Raw genomic sequence first — 19,426 nt, forward strand, 5'->3', positions numbered from 1 at the left:
CCTATTCTACTGGATAGAAAGCTCCCTGGTCCCATCTCTGAGAAGTAAGGTGGGAGTGTGAACAGCTGCGGCGGCTGTAGAGGACTTAAGTGGAGCCTAGTCAGGGATAGGCCAGGCCTGAGATAATCTACAGATGAAGCTCTCCCTCTCTTTCTCTCTCTCCCCCCCCCCCACACACACGGAGAGTATTTGGGGTCCAACGAGAGGCAGCTGAAACTGTCAAGGTCACACATCCTTGAGGCTAGTTCACATGTAAAGTACTACCTAAACCTCTAACCTGAGTATTATAGGTGTTGTCCTTGCCTACTGTCCTCTTTTGGTGCAGGCGCGGCCATGGGGTCAAAGGCTGAGCACTGTCCCTGTGGTGAAGCAGCTGACCTCAGTCCCGGGCAGAGCTAGTTTGGTTTTGGCCATTCTGTGGTAACCTGTGCGTTTCTCGCTGGTGGACCTTCGTGGGGGCTTGCTCAAGCTTTGCCTGCCAAGCACACCTCGCTAGACTTCACCTGTGAGGAGGGGGTTTTCAGTTTTTGATTAGGGTGGGACAAACGGCCTTCCAATAACTCCTTCCGTTGACACCCCCCACCCTAGGCAGCCAGAGGCCCCAGACCCCTTGAGACATTCAATTGCAGGATAATAGGGAAAACCAATTCTCACACTTCCATTCCACTCCAGCAGCAGGGTGCCTGCTATCAGCATTGCTCTAGTACCGACTTTATTGACCCCCTTCTCATTTTCCGCCATCAACCCACTCCAGGTCATCAGGTATCCAGGGACCAGGGTGCAAGGGTGGGACTTCGGACTGGGTAGGGGTACAGGCTAGCGTACAGGTTTCAGGGACGAGGGAGGATGCCCAGGGGTGAGAAAGAGGCAGGTGACGGACGTCTCCGGTGCTGCCGTGGTTAGACTCGCGGGCGGCGGTGGGTTTGCGGGAGCCGCAGCAGCGGGCCTGCGCCGATCACCGCGACCCCCGCCGCGCCGCGCCCCGCCCCGGCCCCGCGGCCCGCTCACTACGTGTCGCCTGCCGCGCCCCGCCCCCGCCCGCGTCCGCAGTGCCCGGATGCGGGTGACGTGCGGCCGCCATCTTCCCGTCCCGGGCAGCCAGTGCCAGTCGGAGCCAGCGCGAGCTGCCGCTGCCGCCGCCGCCGCCGCCGCCGCCATCACTGCCGCTGTCAAGTCCTCCGCCCGCTGCCCCCGCCATGTAAGTCGGCCTCCCGCCGGTCACCTGCAAGGCGCTGTGGCCCTCGCTCTGGGGGCGACCGGCCGGGGAGTGCGGGGGTCCCGTACACCCCCGCGCCCTGCCCCGCCCCGCCCGGGCCGGTCGGGCGGCCGTGACTGCGCGGGCGTCCGGGAACCCCGTCCGGGGATGTCTGGCGCGGGCGATGGCCGCGGGGAGGGAGCGGACCCAGCGTCCGCCCTCCCCTCCCCGCCCCTGTCACCCGGGCCCATCTGTCATTTCGGATCGACCCGAGGCCGCGAAGTCACCCTTATTTAACAGGCGGGGAAACTGAGGCTCCGGGATGAGGCTCTCTCAAGGTCACGCGTCTTATCCGCGGCCGGGCTGGAGGGAGATCGGACTCCCATCGGGTGGCCTTCCTCTTGAGGAGGACTGTTGGGATTATGGATGGACAGGTGGATGGGCGGAGCCCTGGCCGTAGGGCCGGAGGCTTCGGGCCCTGGGTTTTAATCCGTTCGTGTTCCTCAGGTCTGCTACGGCTGCCACCGCCCCCCCTGCCGCCCCGGCTGGGGAGGGTGGTCCCCCTGCACCCCCTCCAAACCTCACCAGTAACAGGAGACTGCAGCAGACCCAGGCCCAGGTGGATGAGGTGAGTGTTGGAGGTTGTCAAAAGGGAAGGCAAAATAGAGAGGACCGCGAGGTTGTCACACAGGTGTGGGAGCCCATCTTGGGTTGAGGGTAATGACACTTCCGCTTGTGGGTTTTGGGTCAGAGACTTGCCTATCCCATCTGTCTCTTGGAAGGGGTCTGGGGTGTTAATCAGTTCTGCAAGCCAGAGGTGTGCCTGCCAGCTGGGACAGATGTGCTTTGGTGATGGACAGGTTGTTAGAGGCTCCATATATTAAGAGGGTGTTGCTGTGACATTTGAGATGTCTGGCTGCCAGCATGCCCCTGATGTGTGCTCCTTGCGTGTCCCCAGGTGTGCTAGGCATGTTCTGTGTATGTCCTTGGCATGTTAGCCTGGAAGCATCGGGGTGCATGTTCCATGTGTGGCACAATGGACACATGTTCCAGAAGTGCCCCCCTTGAGGCGTGCCTTGGCACACCCCCTGCCTCCTGGGCCCCTCCCCCAGGTGGTGGACATCATGAGGGTGAACGTGGACAAGGTCCTGGAGCGGGACCAGAAGCTATCGGAGCTGGACGACCGTGCCGATGCACTCCAGGCAGGGGCCTCCCAGTTTGAAACAAGTGCAGCCAAGCTCAAGCGCAAATATTGGTGGAAAAACCTCAAGGTAATGGGAGACAGGCAGGAGGGCTTCTAAGTAAATGGGGGTGTCATGGTTTGTCTTACTGAACCTCCTTCTCACCCCCAGATGATGATCATCTTGGGAGTGATTTGCGCCATCATCCTCATCATCATCATCGGTGAGTGGGGTAGGAGTGGCCAGGGCCCTTCTCTGGAGAGGTTTCCCTGGTGGATTCTGGGTATCAGAGGTCACTATCCTAGTCTTTACTCCTCAACAAAAAGGCACATTTTGCTGTCAGTAGCAGTTCTGATTCACCTAAAGCTGAAACCTTTATGTTGTGTGGCCTCACTTTGCCTGGTTCTGGGCAATTTCTGTTAAGATTTTGAAAACAAAACTAGGTGGGTTCCTAGTACTCCATTGGGAACGCTTTGGGTCCAAGAGCCCAGTCTGGGGACCCCGGAATTGGGGAGTAGAGATAGGAAAGGCCCACGGTCTCTAGACCTGAGCAGGAAGCCAACTACTTCACTGTTTGACAGCTTGTGGTTTCACAGACCCAGAGGATATGGCTCCTAGGCCATGTCATGGAATTGAAGGGACTTCAGAACCCACATATCTAGTCCCTTTGATATATACATAGAGAAACTGAGGCCAAGAAAGGGGAATTAGCCAGCTGGGGTGTGGGGAGGATTGGAACAGGGCCAGGCCTGACACACTGCTTTCTTTCTCTTTCTTTCTCTCTCTACCCAACCCCCCCTCCCCGCCCTGCCCTTTCACCCTCTCTCCACAGTTTACTTCAGCACTTAAATCCCTGAGGAGTCTGCCCTGCCTAGAGAAGGGCCACTCCCCTACCCCCAGCCGTTCCTCCACCTCTCAGCCATATCTTTCAGCCCCCTCCCCTGGATCCGTGTGTGTGTGTATGTGTGTGTGTGTGTGTCCGTGTGTGTGCCCCCTGTAAATAGCCAGCTGTTATTTATACATATATAATATTATATATATTTGGTCTGTTTGTAGTTTTATTACTAGAAGATTTTTCTGGTTGTCCTTAACACCCCTTCCTGAGGTTTCATTGCCTCCTCTCTCTCACCTTCTTTCCCTTTCCCTTTTTTCCTGATCAGTCCCAAGTCCCTTCATTTGCATCTGCTATGCAATAGTCCCTCTCCTCTTCTTCTCCTTCCCTTGGGTTTAACTGACCCTTCCTCCTGTCCATCTTCCCTATACAACTCCCTCCTCCCTTGAAACAACAACAACAACAACAACAACAACAACAACAACAACAACAACAAAGCACCTTTCCAGGGCTCCCTAGGTGCACCTCTGCACCTATTGGGAGGTTCTGAGACTGGTCCTACTTGGTCCTAGGAATCCCAGTTCTTCTGGGAGCATCCAGCATGTTAATTAGCATATCATTTGCATACTAGCATCTCTTGGTTTCCTTTTTCGTTCCATCATTCTTCTCTCACTGTTTCTTTTTTTACTGAGAAGTTAGTCCCCTTTGGTCCTCATATCACACCTTCATTTGCACGACATTATCTGCAGGTGGTAGGGAGCCTGGGCTTTGGGGGAACCAGCTTGCTCTGGACCCCAGAATTGCCCCCTCCTAGCCACTTTAGTCCAGTTTGCCTTCCTTATCCCTATTTTCCAAACCTCTTGTACCCTCCCTCCCCCCAGCTGGTGTGTAAGTGTCTTGGAGTTCAGTGTGTTATGATGGACCAATAATTCTGCCACTCGGGGTCTTTCCCTACATTCCTGCTCCCCAGTTTTCATGTGGGGCACTCAACTGACATTCCCATGGGGTCTCTCTCTCTCCCATCTGCCTGATCTGCCTCCTTCTCCCACCAGGAGTGTTGGGGGCTGGCCACAATCTGATCTCTTTTGGGAGGGGTGGCTCCAGTGTGTGTGGGGTCATCACTGCCTTGGGGAGGAGTGCGACAAAGTAGAGAATCCCCCCAATTCCTGCCTGAAATCTCTGGCCTCACCTTTGCTGGAGGTTGGACTGAAAACTTTCCTCCCCAATTTGGGGGCTGTTGCTCCCATCACTGCCCAGCTCCTCTGACTGCCCCCTATATTCAGGGTGGGGGTACTAGTCACTGCCAATGTGTGTGTGGGACTTGCTGGATGATAGGATCCTCATCTCTCTCCAGGGCTGTTAGCTCAGAGAAAGAGAGAGAAAGAGAGAGCAAGCGAGCAAGCAAGAGAGAGAGAGAGAACTGTACCCTCATTGGATGAAGTGATAGAGGAAGGGTTTAATGTCTTTTTAAATGCACAGTTTTAGGGGTCTGAGGGTATAGCCCCTTAACCTGCCACTGGAGGGGGTCCCCAACTCTTTCTTCCTCCCACACTCCATGTTTTCTGTGTGGAGGGAACAGAGAGATCTAAACTGGTGTGAAAGGGTAGGAGAGATGCTGGGGGTGGGGGTGCTGTGTTCTAGACCCCCCCATATTATCCCAGTGTCCCCTGCCTTCCTTCTTCCCCTACCCCATGCCCCCAATTCTGTGGCGCATCCAGATGTGAAAATGTACAATAAATGTGTAATGAGTAACCAGATGGTGTGTACATCTTTTCTTTAAAATTTTTTATTGACAAAAGAACATAGGAAGCCAGGAATGGTGGTGCACATCTTTAATCCCAGCACTCAGGAGGCAGAGGTAGGAGGATCACCATGAGTTCGAGGCTACCCTGAGACTCCATAGTGAATTCCAGGTGAGCCTGGGCTAGAGTGAGACCCTACCTCGAAAAACCACAAAATTTTTTTTCCATAAATATAAACAATATACCATGATCATAATCCCTTAGACTCTTTTCTGAACCAGCAGTGAAGGTTTTGGATCTTCTGATATAATGAGACTGTTACTGTTGAAGATTCACTGGGAAGACTTCGGGCCATGCAAACTGTAATTCCCAATGTGGCCATAGGGAGCACTAGGAGTTGGAAATCTGCTTGTTTAACCCTGGCTGTCTATTCTTTTCTGGAGTTCCCAGCTCCCCACTCCCTGGTTGGGGGCGTGCTGTTGATGTTGACCTTCTTTCCTCGATTTCACTAAGCGCTTTGCAGTTGCTCCTATGGTCATTCTGTGAAGTAACCATCCTTCATCACTTCTGTTGAGGCATCCATTCCTTTTCTAGCATAATACCAACACCCAGAAGGATTAATAAATACTTGCTGAGAGCTTAGTGTGGTGGAGTTGCCTTTAGATGGTGTATTACTCTTGTACTCATGTGTTGTATGAGTTGTGAATCTAGCCCTTCCCTTGAACTCTCAAACCAGCCCAGCATTCCTGTCCCTGTCCTTCAGGATTGCAGCATTTAAGATGAAGCCATATAGGAACCTATTCCCTAGGCATTATTCCTGACTGCTGCCTTTACTTAGGGTGGTGGTGAATACTGCTATTACCAAAGTATATATGGGATGTTCTGTATGATGGCAATCCTTATATCTCTATGGCTCTTGAGCCTAGAGAGTGGTGAGTTTCTAAGAATCCTCAGGGCTACTAATTTTCTTTTTCTTGAGGCAGGGTCTCACTGTAGCCCAGGCTGACCTGAAACTCACTCTGTGTTCCAAGCTGGCCTTGAACTCATGGTGATCCCCTACCTCAGTTTCCCAAGTGCTAGGACTAAAGGCATGCATCATAATGCCTGGCTATGGCTTTTTTTCTTCTGTGTTTTTTTTTTTTTTTTTTTTTGAGGCAAGCCCAACACACTGGCCTTTTTTTTTTTTTAATCGAGTGAGCGAAAGAGCAGGCTGGGGGGAGAGAATTGGCCCACCAGGGCCTCCAGCTACTGAACTTGAACTCAATCCATGTACCACCTTGTGCACATGTGCCACATTGTGCATCTGGCTTATGTGGGACCTGGAGAGTACAACATGGGTCTTTAGACCTTAACCACTAAGCTATCTGTCCAGCCTTTTTAAGAGTGAGAGAATGGATGCACCAGGGTCTTTTAGCTGCTGTGAACCAACTCCAGCTGCATATGCCCCTTTGTGTGCATGTGTGACATTGCATGCTTGTGTCACTGCATCTGGCCTACGTGGGACCTGGAGATTTGAACATACACCTAAGCCAGTTCTCCAGTCCTGTTTTTTTTTTTTTTATTTGTTTGGTTTTTCTTCACTGTAGCCCAGGCTAGCCTGGAATTCACTATGGAGTCTCAGGATGGCCTCGAACTCATGGCGATCTTCCTTCCTCTGCCTCCCAAGTGCTGGGATTAAAGGCATGCACCACCATACCCGGATGTTTTCTTTTTTAATATTTTATTTTTATTTACTTATTTGGAAGAGAGAGAGAGAAAGAGGGAGGTAGAGAACAGGTATGCCAGAGCCTCTAGTCACTGCAAATGAACTCCAAATGCATGCACCATCTTGTGCATCTGGCTTACGTGGGTCCTGGGAAATTGAACCTGGGTCCTTGGATTTGCAGGCAAGTGCCTTAACCACTAAGCCATCTCTCCAGCCCCCTGTTTTTGTTTAGTGAGGTAGGGTCTCACTCTAGCCCAGCCTGACCTGGAATTCACTCTGTAGTCTCAGGCTGGCCTCAAACTCATTGGCAATCCTCCTACCTCTGCCTCCCAAGTGCTGGGATTAAAGGTATGCGCCACCATGCCTAGCAAAAAATATCTATTTTTTTAAAGTAGTCCTAGGGCCAGGCATGGTGGCGCATACCTTTAATCCCAGCACTTGGGAGGCAGAGGTAGGAGGATTGCCAATGAGTTTGAGGCCAGCCTGAGACTACAGAGTGAATTCCAGGTCAGGCTGGGCTAGAGTGAGACCCTACCTCACTAAACAAAAACAGGGGGCTGGAGAGATGGCTTAGTGGTTAAGGCACTTGCCTGTGAAGCCTAAGGATTCTGGTTCGAGGCTTGATTCCTCAGGATCCACCTTAGCCAGATACACAAGGGGTGTATGCGTCTGGAGTTCATTTGCAGTGGCTGGAGACCCTGGCACGCCCATTCCCTCTACATATCTGCCTCTTTCTCTCTGTCGTTCTCAGATAAATAAATAAAAAATAAAAATAAACAAAAAATTATTTTAAAAAAAGATTTTGGTCTGGGGAGATGGCTCAGCAGCTAAAGGCACTTGCTTCCAAAGCCTGATAGCCCAGGTTATATTCCCCAGTAGTCACATAAAGCCAGGCACATAATGTGGCACATGTGCCTGGAGTTCATTTGCAGCAGCAGGAGGCCCTGGCATGCCTATACTTTCTCTCACATAAATAATTGTTTTATGTTTGTTTATTTTGTTTTTCAAGGTAGGGTCTCACTCTGGCCCATGCTGACCTGGAATTCACTATGTAGTCTCAGGATAGCCTCAAACTCATGGCGATCCTCCTACTACCTCTGCCTCCTGAGTGCTGGGATTAAAGGTGCCACCTTGCCCTGCTTCAAATAGTCTTTTAAAATGTTTACTTATTTGAAAGGGAGAAAGAATTGGTGCTCCAGGCCTCCAGCTACTGCAACAGAATTCCACAGCATGGGCCACATTGTACATCAGACTTACATGGGCCCCAGAGAATCGAACATGGGTTGTTAGGGTTCGTGGGCAAGTGCCTAAGTGCTCAGCCATCTCTCCAGCCCTAAAAATATTTTAAAAATAAAACCAGATTTTTAGGGGCTGGGAAGATGGCTTAGCAGATAAAGGTAGTTGCCTGTTGACCTGGTTTCAGTTCACAAGCCACCACATAATCCATTTGCAAAGTGGCACAAGTCTCTGGTGGTCTTTTGCAGCAGCAAGAGACCCTGGATAACCCACGCACACATAATAAATAAATAAACAATGCAAATGAAATAAAATTGATCTTCAGGCCCTTTCTCTGGAGATGGATTGAGATTCCACCTTTATGGAGGGCTTACTATATGTTGTGGTTTTTGTGTTTCTGAATTCTTTGTAGGTTTAGGGTTTCCATAGGCCCATGTCTTAATGGTGCTAGGCCTCTGGGTTCAAATCTTAGCCCACTTTATTGACTCCTACATAATTCACTTTTCCCCTTAAATTTAGACATGTTATTAGATTAAGAGAAGGAAACATAAGAGATTATAAAGAGCTCCTGCCCATGAGAAGGCACGAGAGGATAAAGCCCACCAGGGGACCCAAAAATGGAGTCATATATTGTTTTTTGAGGTAGAATATCATTGTAGTCCAGGCTAACCGGGAACTCATTCTAGCACCAGGCTGGCCTCGAACTCACTGCACTAATTCTACCTCAGCCTCGCCAGTGCAGGCGCCACCACGCCCGTCCTGGTACTGTGTTAATCGGATTATGTAACCTCTGTGGCTCTCAAGTCTCACTTGGGAGCGGGTGGGCAGTAAGTGAGCCCGCCTTCCTGGAGTTTCTGAGAAGTGCCTGGCCTGACCCACAGACCCAGAAGGCGGCTGTCATTTTCCCCGTCATCAGGCGGCGCTCAGTCGGCTTCACCCTAATGTTCACACCTTCCATCCAGGTTTGGGGAGTACCAGAAACGCAAGGTCAGGGCACCAGGGGCGTTCTTGTCACGCCTCGGTCTACCTCGGTCTCTGCCTAAAGTATCCCCACCTACCAGTATCCCCACTGCCAGTCATCTGCGCCTGCGCAGACTCCGCAGTCTTGGGTAAGTGTCAAGGAAAATTCCCAGCTTCTGGGTAAACAACTTGCAGCATGAGACTTCCCGCACGTGTTCCCTATATCCAAGACCTCTTAGCCTATGAGAGAGGCAGGAGGGCAGGCCTGGCATTTACGTCACTAATTCAGATAGGGCGAGAAACTCTGAAGTGGGTGCGGCTTCCATCAGCCTTCCCATCCAGGCGCCGAGAGCCCTCCCTCACGCCCATCCGTCGCGGCTGTCATGCTGGCCAATGGGAGGCTGCAGGGGTGAGCTAGTGAGGGGCGGTCGGTCAGTACGCTAGAGGGGAGCGGCCGCAGGGCAGGGGGCGGGCTTTGGAGGAGCCTGTGGAGCGATCCAGCGTTCCCAGTGGATTAGAAATTTGGAGTCCACCTGCGCTTCAAGCTGTGAGTACCTCCACCCCCGGGGTGGGGCAGAGATGAAGGACTGTAAAATAGATTTTTCCGCGGTGTTGTGTTCGTCCTGAAGTGGTGTTAATGACGGAAAGTGCGGGGGGGGGGAGGTCATGCAAAATATAAAATCTCATAGCAGGAGTTCTTGATGGTTGTGGGGAATAGGGACCGGGAACTCCTATAGATTTAGGGGCACAAGGATGGGAAATAACCAACATCAGATCCCTCACTGCTTTATGGGGTCTGGACCCTATTGCCTGATAGGGGGTGCTCAGACTCTCAGGGACCCGAGGGAGCTGAAGTCCCTGTTACCGGGGAGGTACTGGGACAGAACGTTTGAATTAGGGTGGATTCTCCAGGGTGTTGCGGAGGTTTGGTTAGTTGCCTTAAGTACTTGGAAGAGGCAGATGGTCTGAGGCTAGAGAGAGGCTTTGGTAGGGCAGGTGGTAAGGGAACCTGGTGATTTGGGGAAGGGTGATGTACTGATTTGTGTTACCCAGAGTCTGTTTCATCCAGGTATAGATTTGTAAAGGGTAGGATTTGGGTCTTAGAGCCATCATCAGAAACAGAGATGAGCTAGCAGTTGTTAGGTTCTGTTAGGTTAGGGAGGATAGGGTAGAGGTGTGTGCTAATTGAGCACACATTTTAGCTGGCGTAGGACGTCACAAACCATCACAATATATATACATCGAAAAGAACATATCAAGTTGGCTTTATTCCAGAGAGGCAGATGATTTGACATACACTAAGTAATAAATATAATACATAATAGACATAGGTCAGAAATCACATGATCATCCCAATTAATGTAAAAAAGGATTTTTTTTTTTTTTGGTAAAAAAGGATTTTTGACAAAATCCAACATGACTTCATGATAAAAGGCCTCAAGAATCTGGGAATAGAAGGAACATAACAACATAATTAAGGCTATATATGATGAAGCTACAATCAAAATTATACTAACTGGGGGAAAAGTTCAAAGCATTTCTCCTAAAATCAGGAACAAGGCAAGGATGTCCATTTTCTCCATTCTAATTTCATGTATTGCTGGAATTCAATAAGACAAGAGAAGCAAATACAAGGAATACAAATGGGAAAGGAAGAAGTCACAGTATCTTTATTTGTAGATGTCATGATTTTATATATAATGGACCTTAACAGCTCTATCAGAGAACTCTTAGAAGTGATAACACTTAGACATTTAAAAAAACACTTTGTTTATTTTTATTTATTTATATGAGAGTGACAGAGAGGAGGAGGAGGAGGATAAGGAGGAGGAGGGGGGGCGGAATGGGCATGCCAGGGCTTCCAGCCACTGCAAAGGAACTCCAGATGCGTGCGCCCCCTTGTGCATCTGGCTAATGTGGGTCCTGGGGAATCGAGCCTCGAACTGGGGTCCTTAGGCTTCACAGGCAAGCGCTTAACCGCTAAGCCCTCTCTCCAGCCCCATTTTTTAATTTTTATTTTTCAAGGTAGGGTTTCACTGTAGCCCATGCTGACCTGGAGTTCACATGTAGTCTCAGGCTGGCCTTGGACTCATGATCTTCCTATCTCTGCCTCCTCAGTGCTGGGATTAAAAAAGGCATGTGAAAGCGGAGCATGGTGGTGCACACCTTTAATCCCAGCACTGGGGAGGCAGAAGTAGGAGGATCACCATAGGTTTGAGGCCACCCTGAGACTACATAGTGAATTCCAGGTCAGTCTGAGCTAGAGTGAAACCTACCTTGAAAAAAACCAAAAACCAACCAACCAGCCAACCAAACAAACAAAAGCATGTTCTACTATGCCTGGCAACACTTTTTTGGGGGCATTTATTGAGGTAGGGTATTGCTCTAGCCCAGGCTGACCTGGAATTCACTCTGAAGTCTCAGGGTGGCCTCAAACTCATGGCAGTCCTCCTACCTGTGTCTCCCAAGTGCTGGGATTAAAGGTGTGCCACCACGCCAGGTAACACATTGTTGTTGTTTATTCATATAAGTTTTCTTTTATATTGAATTGAAACAGCAGAATGAATTGGTTTGTGGCTGAAACAACCTTCACTGGGAAGAAACCTGGAATACTCATTCATCAGAAAAAAACACAAAGTCTGAGTGAGCCCGCTGCCCACCTTCCCTAGAGTGGAGAAACAGAGGACAGGGGAGGAGGAAGGGCACAATCAAATTCAGGGTGGTGATGGCTGGCAGAATTCCAGGCAAGTACAATTTCCAAAGCAGTTGCAATTACATAATAAGGTATTACATTTTTTTCTTAAAATTTTTTTTTTTGTTTTTGATTTTATTTATTTGAAAGTGATAGACAGGGCTGGAGAGATGGCTTAGCGCTTAACTGTTAAGCCATCTCTCCAGCCCACATTTTTTTCCTTTAAAATCATAAGCAGCAGCCCTCCAGTCCCTACCCAATATGCATTCAGAAAAATAACTCCTTATTTGAAGGGATGTCTATTCTGCCTTAAGGAAATAGGAGCTCTTTTGATTTATTGTGTTTTTGGGGATCAGAATCAAGGTTGTGAAGAAAAAGATGTCAAAGGATGTTTATTCACACTAATGTATAATCTGCTCAAATTCATTCTGAATACCTTTAGTAGCAGTGGCTTGCATAAATTTGCACCTAAATGTCACAAGTGGTAACCCCCCTCTCCCCACTCCACCACCACCACCACCAGAAGGAAAAGGCGAGTCAGGACCTAACTATTCCCAGGACATTGATCCTGGGGCGGGGGAGGGGGGGGGCGAGGGGGGGGACGGGGGACTGAAATCACCTAGCTGGGACAGTTAAGGTGAGAAACACAGGTAGGAAGGTAGGTCTCACTGGCAGGTATGGGGTGGGGATGTGGCAAGCCAAGGGGCACATTGGGAAAGTTGTTTATAGCTAGTGCATTATCAAGTAAAGAAAATCGCCAAAGAGAAACATTTATAAGAGATGGGGGGCTGGAGAGATGGCTTAGCGGTTAAGCGCTTGCCTGTGAAGCCTAAGGACCCCGGTTCGAGGCTCGGTTCCCCAGGTCCCACGTTAGCCAGATGCACAAGGGGGCGCACGCATCTGGAGTTCGTTTGCAGAGGCTGGAAGCCCTGGCGCACCCATTCTCTCTCTCTCTCCCTCTATCTGTCTTTCTCTCTGTGTCTGTCGCTCTCAAATAAATAAATAAAAATTGAAAAAAAATTATTAAAAAAAAAATTTTTTTTAAAAAATTAAAAAAAAAAAGATCTGGGGAGAAGAGTTTAGGAAATTAAAATCTAGTGGTCACTGGAAAATATCGCCTTCCTTTAATTTTTTTTGTCTTTATTTCTAAATTTTTTTGAAATTATTTTAGATTAATTAATTAATTATTTTTGTTTTTCATGGTCGGGTCTCACTCTAGCCCAGGCTGACTTGCTGACCTTGAACTCACAGTGATCCTACTACCTTGGCTTCCCAAGTTCTGGGATTAAAGGTGTGTGCCACCAGGCCCAGCTGGAAATTGTTATTTTAAAATATTTATTTATTTATTTGACAGAGAAAGAGAGAGAGAATGGGTATGCCAGGGCTTCCAGCCACTGCAAACGAACTCCAGATGTGTGCACCCCCTTGTGCATTTGGCTAACATGGGTCCTGGGGAATCGAACCTGGGTCCTTTGGCTTTGTAGGTAAATACTTTAACCACTAGGTCATCCCTCCAGCCCAAGGAAATTATTATTATTATTTTTTTTGAGGTAGGGTCTCACTCTGGTCCAGGCTGACCTGGAATTAACTCTGTCATCTCAGGGTGGCCTTGAACTCATGGCAATCCTCCTACCTCTGCCTCCCAAGTTGCTGGGATTAAAGGTGTGCGCCACCACGCCCGGCAAGGAAATTATTTTTAAGGTAATTTTTTTTCCTTTGGAAAAAGAAATCCTTCCTGCAACGTAAGCAAGTGGAGTTGCCACTACCTAATTTATCTATTTTGCTAAGAGGTAGATAAAACAAAAATGAAATGGGGTTTCAATGAGGAGGTCCATTAGAGAGTCAGGAAGGTTAGGGTTATGTTTTTTTTTTTTTCAAATTTTTATTAATAACTTCCATGATTATTAAAAATGTCCCATGGTAATACCTTCCCTCCCTTCACTTTCCCCTTTGAAATTCCATTCTCCATCATATCCCCTCCCCATCTCAATCAGTCTCTTTTATTATTTATTTAAAAATTTTTTTGTTCATTTTTATTTATTTATTTGAGAGCAACAGACAGAGAAAGAGGCAGATAGAGAGAGAGAGAATGGATGCGCCAGAGCCTCCAGCCACTGCAAACCAACTCCAGACGCGTGCGCCCCCTTGTGCATCTGGCTAACGTGGGTCCTGGGGAATCGAGCCTCGAACTGGGGTCCTTTGGCTTCACAGGCAAGCGCTTAACCACTAAGCTATCTCTCCAGCCCCCAGTCTCTTTTGATTGCATGATCTTTTCTTCTTCTTATGATGGTCTTGTGTAGGTAATGTCAGGCACTGTGAGGTCATGGGTATGGGGTGGGGCCATTTTGTGTCTGAGGGAAGCATGTTGTAAGGAGTCGTACTCGTCCTTTGGCTCTTACATTCTTTCTGCCACCTCTTCCACATTAGACCCTGAGCCTTGGAAGGTGTGATAGAGATATTACAGTACTGAGCACTCTGGTCACTTCTTTCCAGCACTGTGATACCTTCTGAATCATCCCAAGGTCACTGCCATCTGAAAAGAAAAGATTCTCTACCAAAAGTGAGAGTAGCATTAATAAGTGTATGAACATTAAGAGACGTGTTTACTGGGCAGTTTGATAAGCATAGTATATACATTTAGCCAGATAGCAGCAGATGTTACACCCCTAGGGCTCATGACCACCCCTTTTTTAAGTTTTCAGTATCAGGGATATATTCCCTCCCATGGAGTGGGCCTCTAGTCCAATTAGAGGGTAATTGGTTTCCACCATGACAGACGTGCCACTATTGCACCTGTTGGCTCATTTGACCTGGCTGGCCAAATATAAGGCTTGCAGTGTCCACTGTTGAGTATTTTCACTGGTGATTTCTTTTTCTCTCATTGAACTGCATGCAGAATGGCTTCTTCCAGCTTTCTGTCAGCTGTTCTACATGGAGGAGGTTATCAGCCCAGTTCTAGCAGGATTTCTCAGTGGCCTTGCAGCCCAAGTATGTGGAGTCTTCAGCAATAGGAACTTTGTTTTTCTTTTTTGAGGTAGGGTTTCATGGTAGTCAGGTTGACTTGGAATTCACTTTGTAGTCACAGGCTGGCCTTGAACTTATAGCAATCCTATCTTGGCCTCCTAAGTGCTGAGTTTAAAGGTGTGCACCATCATGCCTGGCTATTGTTTCAATATTAAAAGTCAAACTTCATCAGTGCTGATAATGCCAGGAAAATCCATAACTCTTCAGGGTAATAGTCACAATTTCATATCTTCCTAATGATTTCCTTATATTGTTTATTTATTTATTTATTTATTTTGTTTTTTTTTTTTTTGGGTATCGTTTTGCTCTAGGCCAGGCTGACCTGGAATTCACTATTTAGTCTCAGGGTGGCTTTGAACTCATCCTACCTCTGCCTCCCGAGTACCAGGATTAAAGGCATGTCCCACCCTCACCGTCTTGTTTTTTATTTTGTTTGTTATTTATTTATTTTTTCCAGGTTAGGTCTCACTCTGACCCAGGCTGACCTGGAATTAATTTATGTAGTCTCAGGATAGCCTCGAACTTATGGTGATCCTCCTATCTCTGCCTCACAAGTGCTGGGATTAAAGGTCTGTTCACCATGCCCTGCCTGTCTTTTATTTATTTATTTATTTAGGTTTTTCGAGGTAAGGTTTCATTTTGGTCCAGGCTGACCTAGAATTCACTATGTAGTCTCAGGGTGGCCTTGAACTTATGGTGATCCTCCTACCTCTGCATCACCATGCCCAGCCCATCTTGTTTTAAAAAATTTGACAGAAGATCTGTAGCTCAGGCTGCCCTGGGACTACGTAGCCCAGCCTGGCTTGTGATTCTCCTGCTTTAGCCTCCCCAGTGCTGTGCTACCATTCTCAGCCACTCCTTTTGGCTTTTCTTAGTAGCTTAGTTCCTTTTTTTTCCCCCAGACAGGCTGGTCTCACCTAGTTCCTAGTTGAAGGGCTACAGGTGTGTATCACAGCACCTGGTCAGTCACCTAGTTTTGTCTAGAGTTGAATCTCACTGCATTGGGTGAGTTTTAAGAGTATGCACAGAGCCCTGTCTGCGCCCAGGGCAGCACCCAGCCTGGAGGGATTTTTGCTGCCAGTAGTATGCATGACTCAGCTGGAGAAGCATATGGGTCTGTTAAGAGAATCCAGTACAACCACAGAGAGAACACAGAACCTGTGAGACATCCATGCTGATGATCCAGTGAAGCAGGTCCTTTATGAGTGGCCAGGGGGAGAACACAGAATCTCTGAGTCGTCCACACTGCAGACTTAGTACAGAGTACAGCCCCCATGCATGGCCCTGGGGAGAACCCATGAGTTGTCTGGCCAAAGATTAATTTGAACCAAGGCTTTACTTTGTCTGACTTGTAGTTTGTAGGAAATATATAGGGGCTGGAGAGATGGCTTAGTGGTTAAGCGCTTGCCTGTGAAGCCTAAGGACCCCGGTTCGAGGCTCGGTTCCCCAGGTCCCACGTTAGTCAGATGCACAAGGGGGCGCACGCGTCTGGAGTTCGTTTGCAGAGGCTGGAAGCCCTGGCGCGCCCATTCTCTCTCTCTCCCTCTATCTGTCTTTCTCCCTATGTCTGTCGCTCTCAAATAAATAAATTAAAAAAAAATGAACAACAACAACAAAAAATATATAGAATGGAAGAATAATGTAAACATCACAGAGAAACAATAATGTATTCAGGAAAAATTGGGAAGAGGAGGAATGCCCAGGCTTCTTGTTTTCAATTTTAAAAGATGTGAAACAAAACAAGTCCATATAATGCATAGTCCATGATTATTCTGGTTTGATAAAACATTGAAAAGACCTTTTCCAAACATGTAGTAGATTGGCTGAGTTTGGGTTATATAGAGAGCATCCTGTTCAGAAAGGTATCCATAGGTGGTGTGTGCTTTCAACTTGGGCGGCCCACTAATATGAATGGGACCCACAAGACAGATTGGACACACATATCATTGGACTTCAATGGTTATGGGAGTATCTGATGTCCTATTTTTTTAAATATTTTTTTTGTCCATTTTTTATTTATTTATTATTTGAGAGCAACAGACACAGAGAGAAAGACAGATAGAGGGAGAGAGAGAGAATGGGCAGGCCAGGGCTTCCAGCCACTGCAAATGAACTCCAGACACTTGTGCCCCCTTGTGCATCTGGCTAACGTGGGATCTGGGGAACCGAGCCTTGAACTGGGGTCCTTAGGCTTCACAGGCAAGTGCTTAACCGCTAAGCCATCTCTCCAGCCCTGATGTCCTATTTTTTGTACAGAACTTTAATTAATTAGTTATGAGAGGGAGGGAGAGTAAGAGACAGGAAGAGAGAGAGAGAGAGAGGGAGGGAGGGAGGGAGAGAGGGAAAGAGAATGGGTGTGCCAGGGCCTCTAGCCACTGCAATGAACACCAGATGCCTGTACCACCATGTGCATCTGGCTTATGTGGGTACTGGGGAATCAAACTGAGTCCTTAGGCTTCATAGGCAGGCACCTTAACCCATAAGTCATCTCTCCATCCCTGCACAGAACTTTGTTTTCTTCTTCTTTTTTATTGACAACTTTCATCATTCTAGACAATAAACCATAATCCCCTGCCCCCTCACTTCCTCCTTCATAACTCTACTCTCCATCATATCCCCTCCCCCTGTCAATTAGTCTTTTATTTTGGTGCTATGATCTTTTCTTCCTACTATGATGGTCTTGTGTAGGTAGAGCCAGGCACTGAGAGGTCATGGATATCCAGGCCATTTTGTGTCTGGAGGAGCACGTTGTAAATAGTCCTACCCTTCCTTTGGCTCTTACATTCTTTCTGCCACCTCTTCCACAATGGACCCTGCGCCTTGGGCCCTGAGTCTTGGAAGGTGTCCATCATACTTTTCAAGGCTCAGGGTCCACTGTGGAAGAAGTGGCAGAAAGGATGTAAGAGCCAAAGGAAGGACAGGACGACTTATAACATACTCCTCCAGACACAAAATGGCCTGGATATCCGTGACCTCTCAGTGCCTGACACTACCTACACAGGACCATCATAATAGGAGGAAAAGATCATAATACCAAAATAAAAGAGAGACTGGTGGAGAGGGGGAGGGGATATGATGTAGAGTGGAGTTTCAAAGGGGAAAGTGGGGGGAGGGAGGGAGTTACCATAGAATATTGTTTACAATTATGGAAGTTGTCAATAAAAATTTAAAATAAAAAAATAAAGAAAAGTGTGATAGAGATGTTTCAGTGCTGAGCACACAGCTCTGTCACTTTTTCTTAGCACTTTGATGCCTTTTGAGTCACCCCACAGGTCATTGTCATCTGAAAAGAGAAATTTCTCTAACAAAAAGTGAGAGTAAGCCTGGCGGTGGTGGCGCACCCCTTTAATCCCAGCACTCGGGAGGCCGAGGTAGGAGGATCACCATGAGTTCAAGGTTACCCTGTGACTCCATAGTGAATTCCAGGTCAGCCTGGGCTAGAGTGAGACCCTACCTCAAAAAACCAAAAAAAAAAAAAAAAAAAAAAAAAAAAAGTGAGTAGCATTAGTATGTGGGTATGAACATTAAGAAAAGTGGTTAGTGAGCAGTTTGGTGGGCTTAATATATGCATTTAGCCAGATGCCAGCAGGTGTTATACCCCCAGGGCTCATGACCTCCCCCATCATAGGTTTTCAGTATCAGGCATGTATTCCCCCCATGGAGCAGGCCTCCAGTCCAATTAGAGAGTGGTTGGTTTCCCCCATAACAGACATGCCACTCATGTACCTGTTGGCTCATTTGGCCTGGCTGGCCAAACTTAAGGCTTGCAGTGTCTACTTTTTTAAAAATTTTACTTTATTTATTTGCAAGCAGAGAGAGAGAAATAGAGAGACAGTCAGAGAGAGAATGGGCACACCAGAGCCTCCAGCCACTGCAAACAAACTCCAGACGCATTTGCCCCTTGTGCATCTGACTTATATGTGTCCTGGGGAATTGAACCTGGGTCCTTTGGCTTCGCAGGCAAACACCTTAACCACTAAGCCATCTCTCCAGCCCTGCAGTGTCTACTTTGTTTATCTCTGATGACTTCTCTCTCTCCTATACTGCACATCACTTTATAATGAAGTTTTAAAAAAGAAATGTTCCAGCCGGGCGTGGTGGCACATGCCTTTAATCCCAGCACTTGGGAGGCAGAGGTAGGAGGACTGCCATGAGTTCAAGGCCACCCTGAGACTACAGAGTTAATTTCAGGTCAGCTTGGACCAGAGTTAGACCCTACCTCAAAAAAAAAAAAAAAAAAAAAAGAAAAAAAAGTTCCCTGTCCAACTGAAAATGAGACAAATTGATATATACTAGATAACTGCCTCCAGTAGAAGTTTGAGTGTAATCTGTTCTTGCCCTAATACCCAGAAAATCTCTTTGAGTGTCAGGAACAGAATTAGCTGTGGTGGAGAAAAAGCAAAGCCACCTTTAGCCAACCCCTTACTTAGGCTGTGGGATTACTTTCTTTCTTTCTTCCTTTTTTCTTTCTTCTTCTTTGTCTTTTTTTTTTTTTTTTTTTTGAGGCAGGGTCTCACTCTATCCCAGGCTGACCTGGAATTCACTCTGTAGTCTCAGGGTGGCCTTGAACTCACAGTGATCCTCCTACCTCTGCCTCCTCAGTGCTGGGATTAAAGGCGTGCACCACCACACCTGGCAGCTGAGGGATTTCCTAAAGTGCTGACCTTTACCTTGTCACTCTCTGTGAGTTTAGCATTCCTGCCCAACTTTCCTGATCTGGCTCTGTGGTGCAGTTACCTTCTCATTGCTGGGATAAAGCATCTGACTAAAAGCAGCTGATGGGAGAAAAGTTGTTTATTTTGGCTTATAGAATCAAAGGGAAGCTCCATGATGACAGGGAAAAAGATGACACAAGCAGA

At 47.7% G+C, this 19,426-nt stretch overlaps 1 protein-coding gene across 1 annotated transcript; it reads left to right on the top strand.

The window, feature by feature from the left end:
- Positions 1-1,067: 1,067 nt before the first annotated feature.
- Positions 1,068-4,963, top strand: Vamp2 (vesicle associated membrane protein 2). Its single transcript, XM_045131827.1, has 5 exons — positions 1,068-1,198; positions 1,703-1,823; positions 2,308-2,466; positions 2,548-2,599; positions 3,209-4,963. Coding segments are annotated over exons 1-5 (351 nt in total). The 5' UTR covers positions 1,068-1,196; the 3' UTR covers positions 3,226-4,963.
- The last annotated feature ends 14,463 nt before the right edge of the window (positions 4,964-19,426 follow it).

This window comes from Jaculus jaculus, chromosome 12, assembly GCF_020740685.1.
Source record: "Jaculus jaculus isolate mJacJac1 chromosome 12, mJacJac1.mat.Y.cur, whole genome shotgun sequence".
Lineage (NCBI taxonomy): Eukaryota > Metazoa > Chordata > Mammalia > Rodentia > Dipodidae > Jaculus > Jaculus jaculus.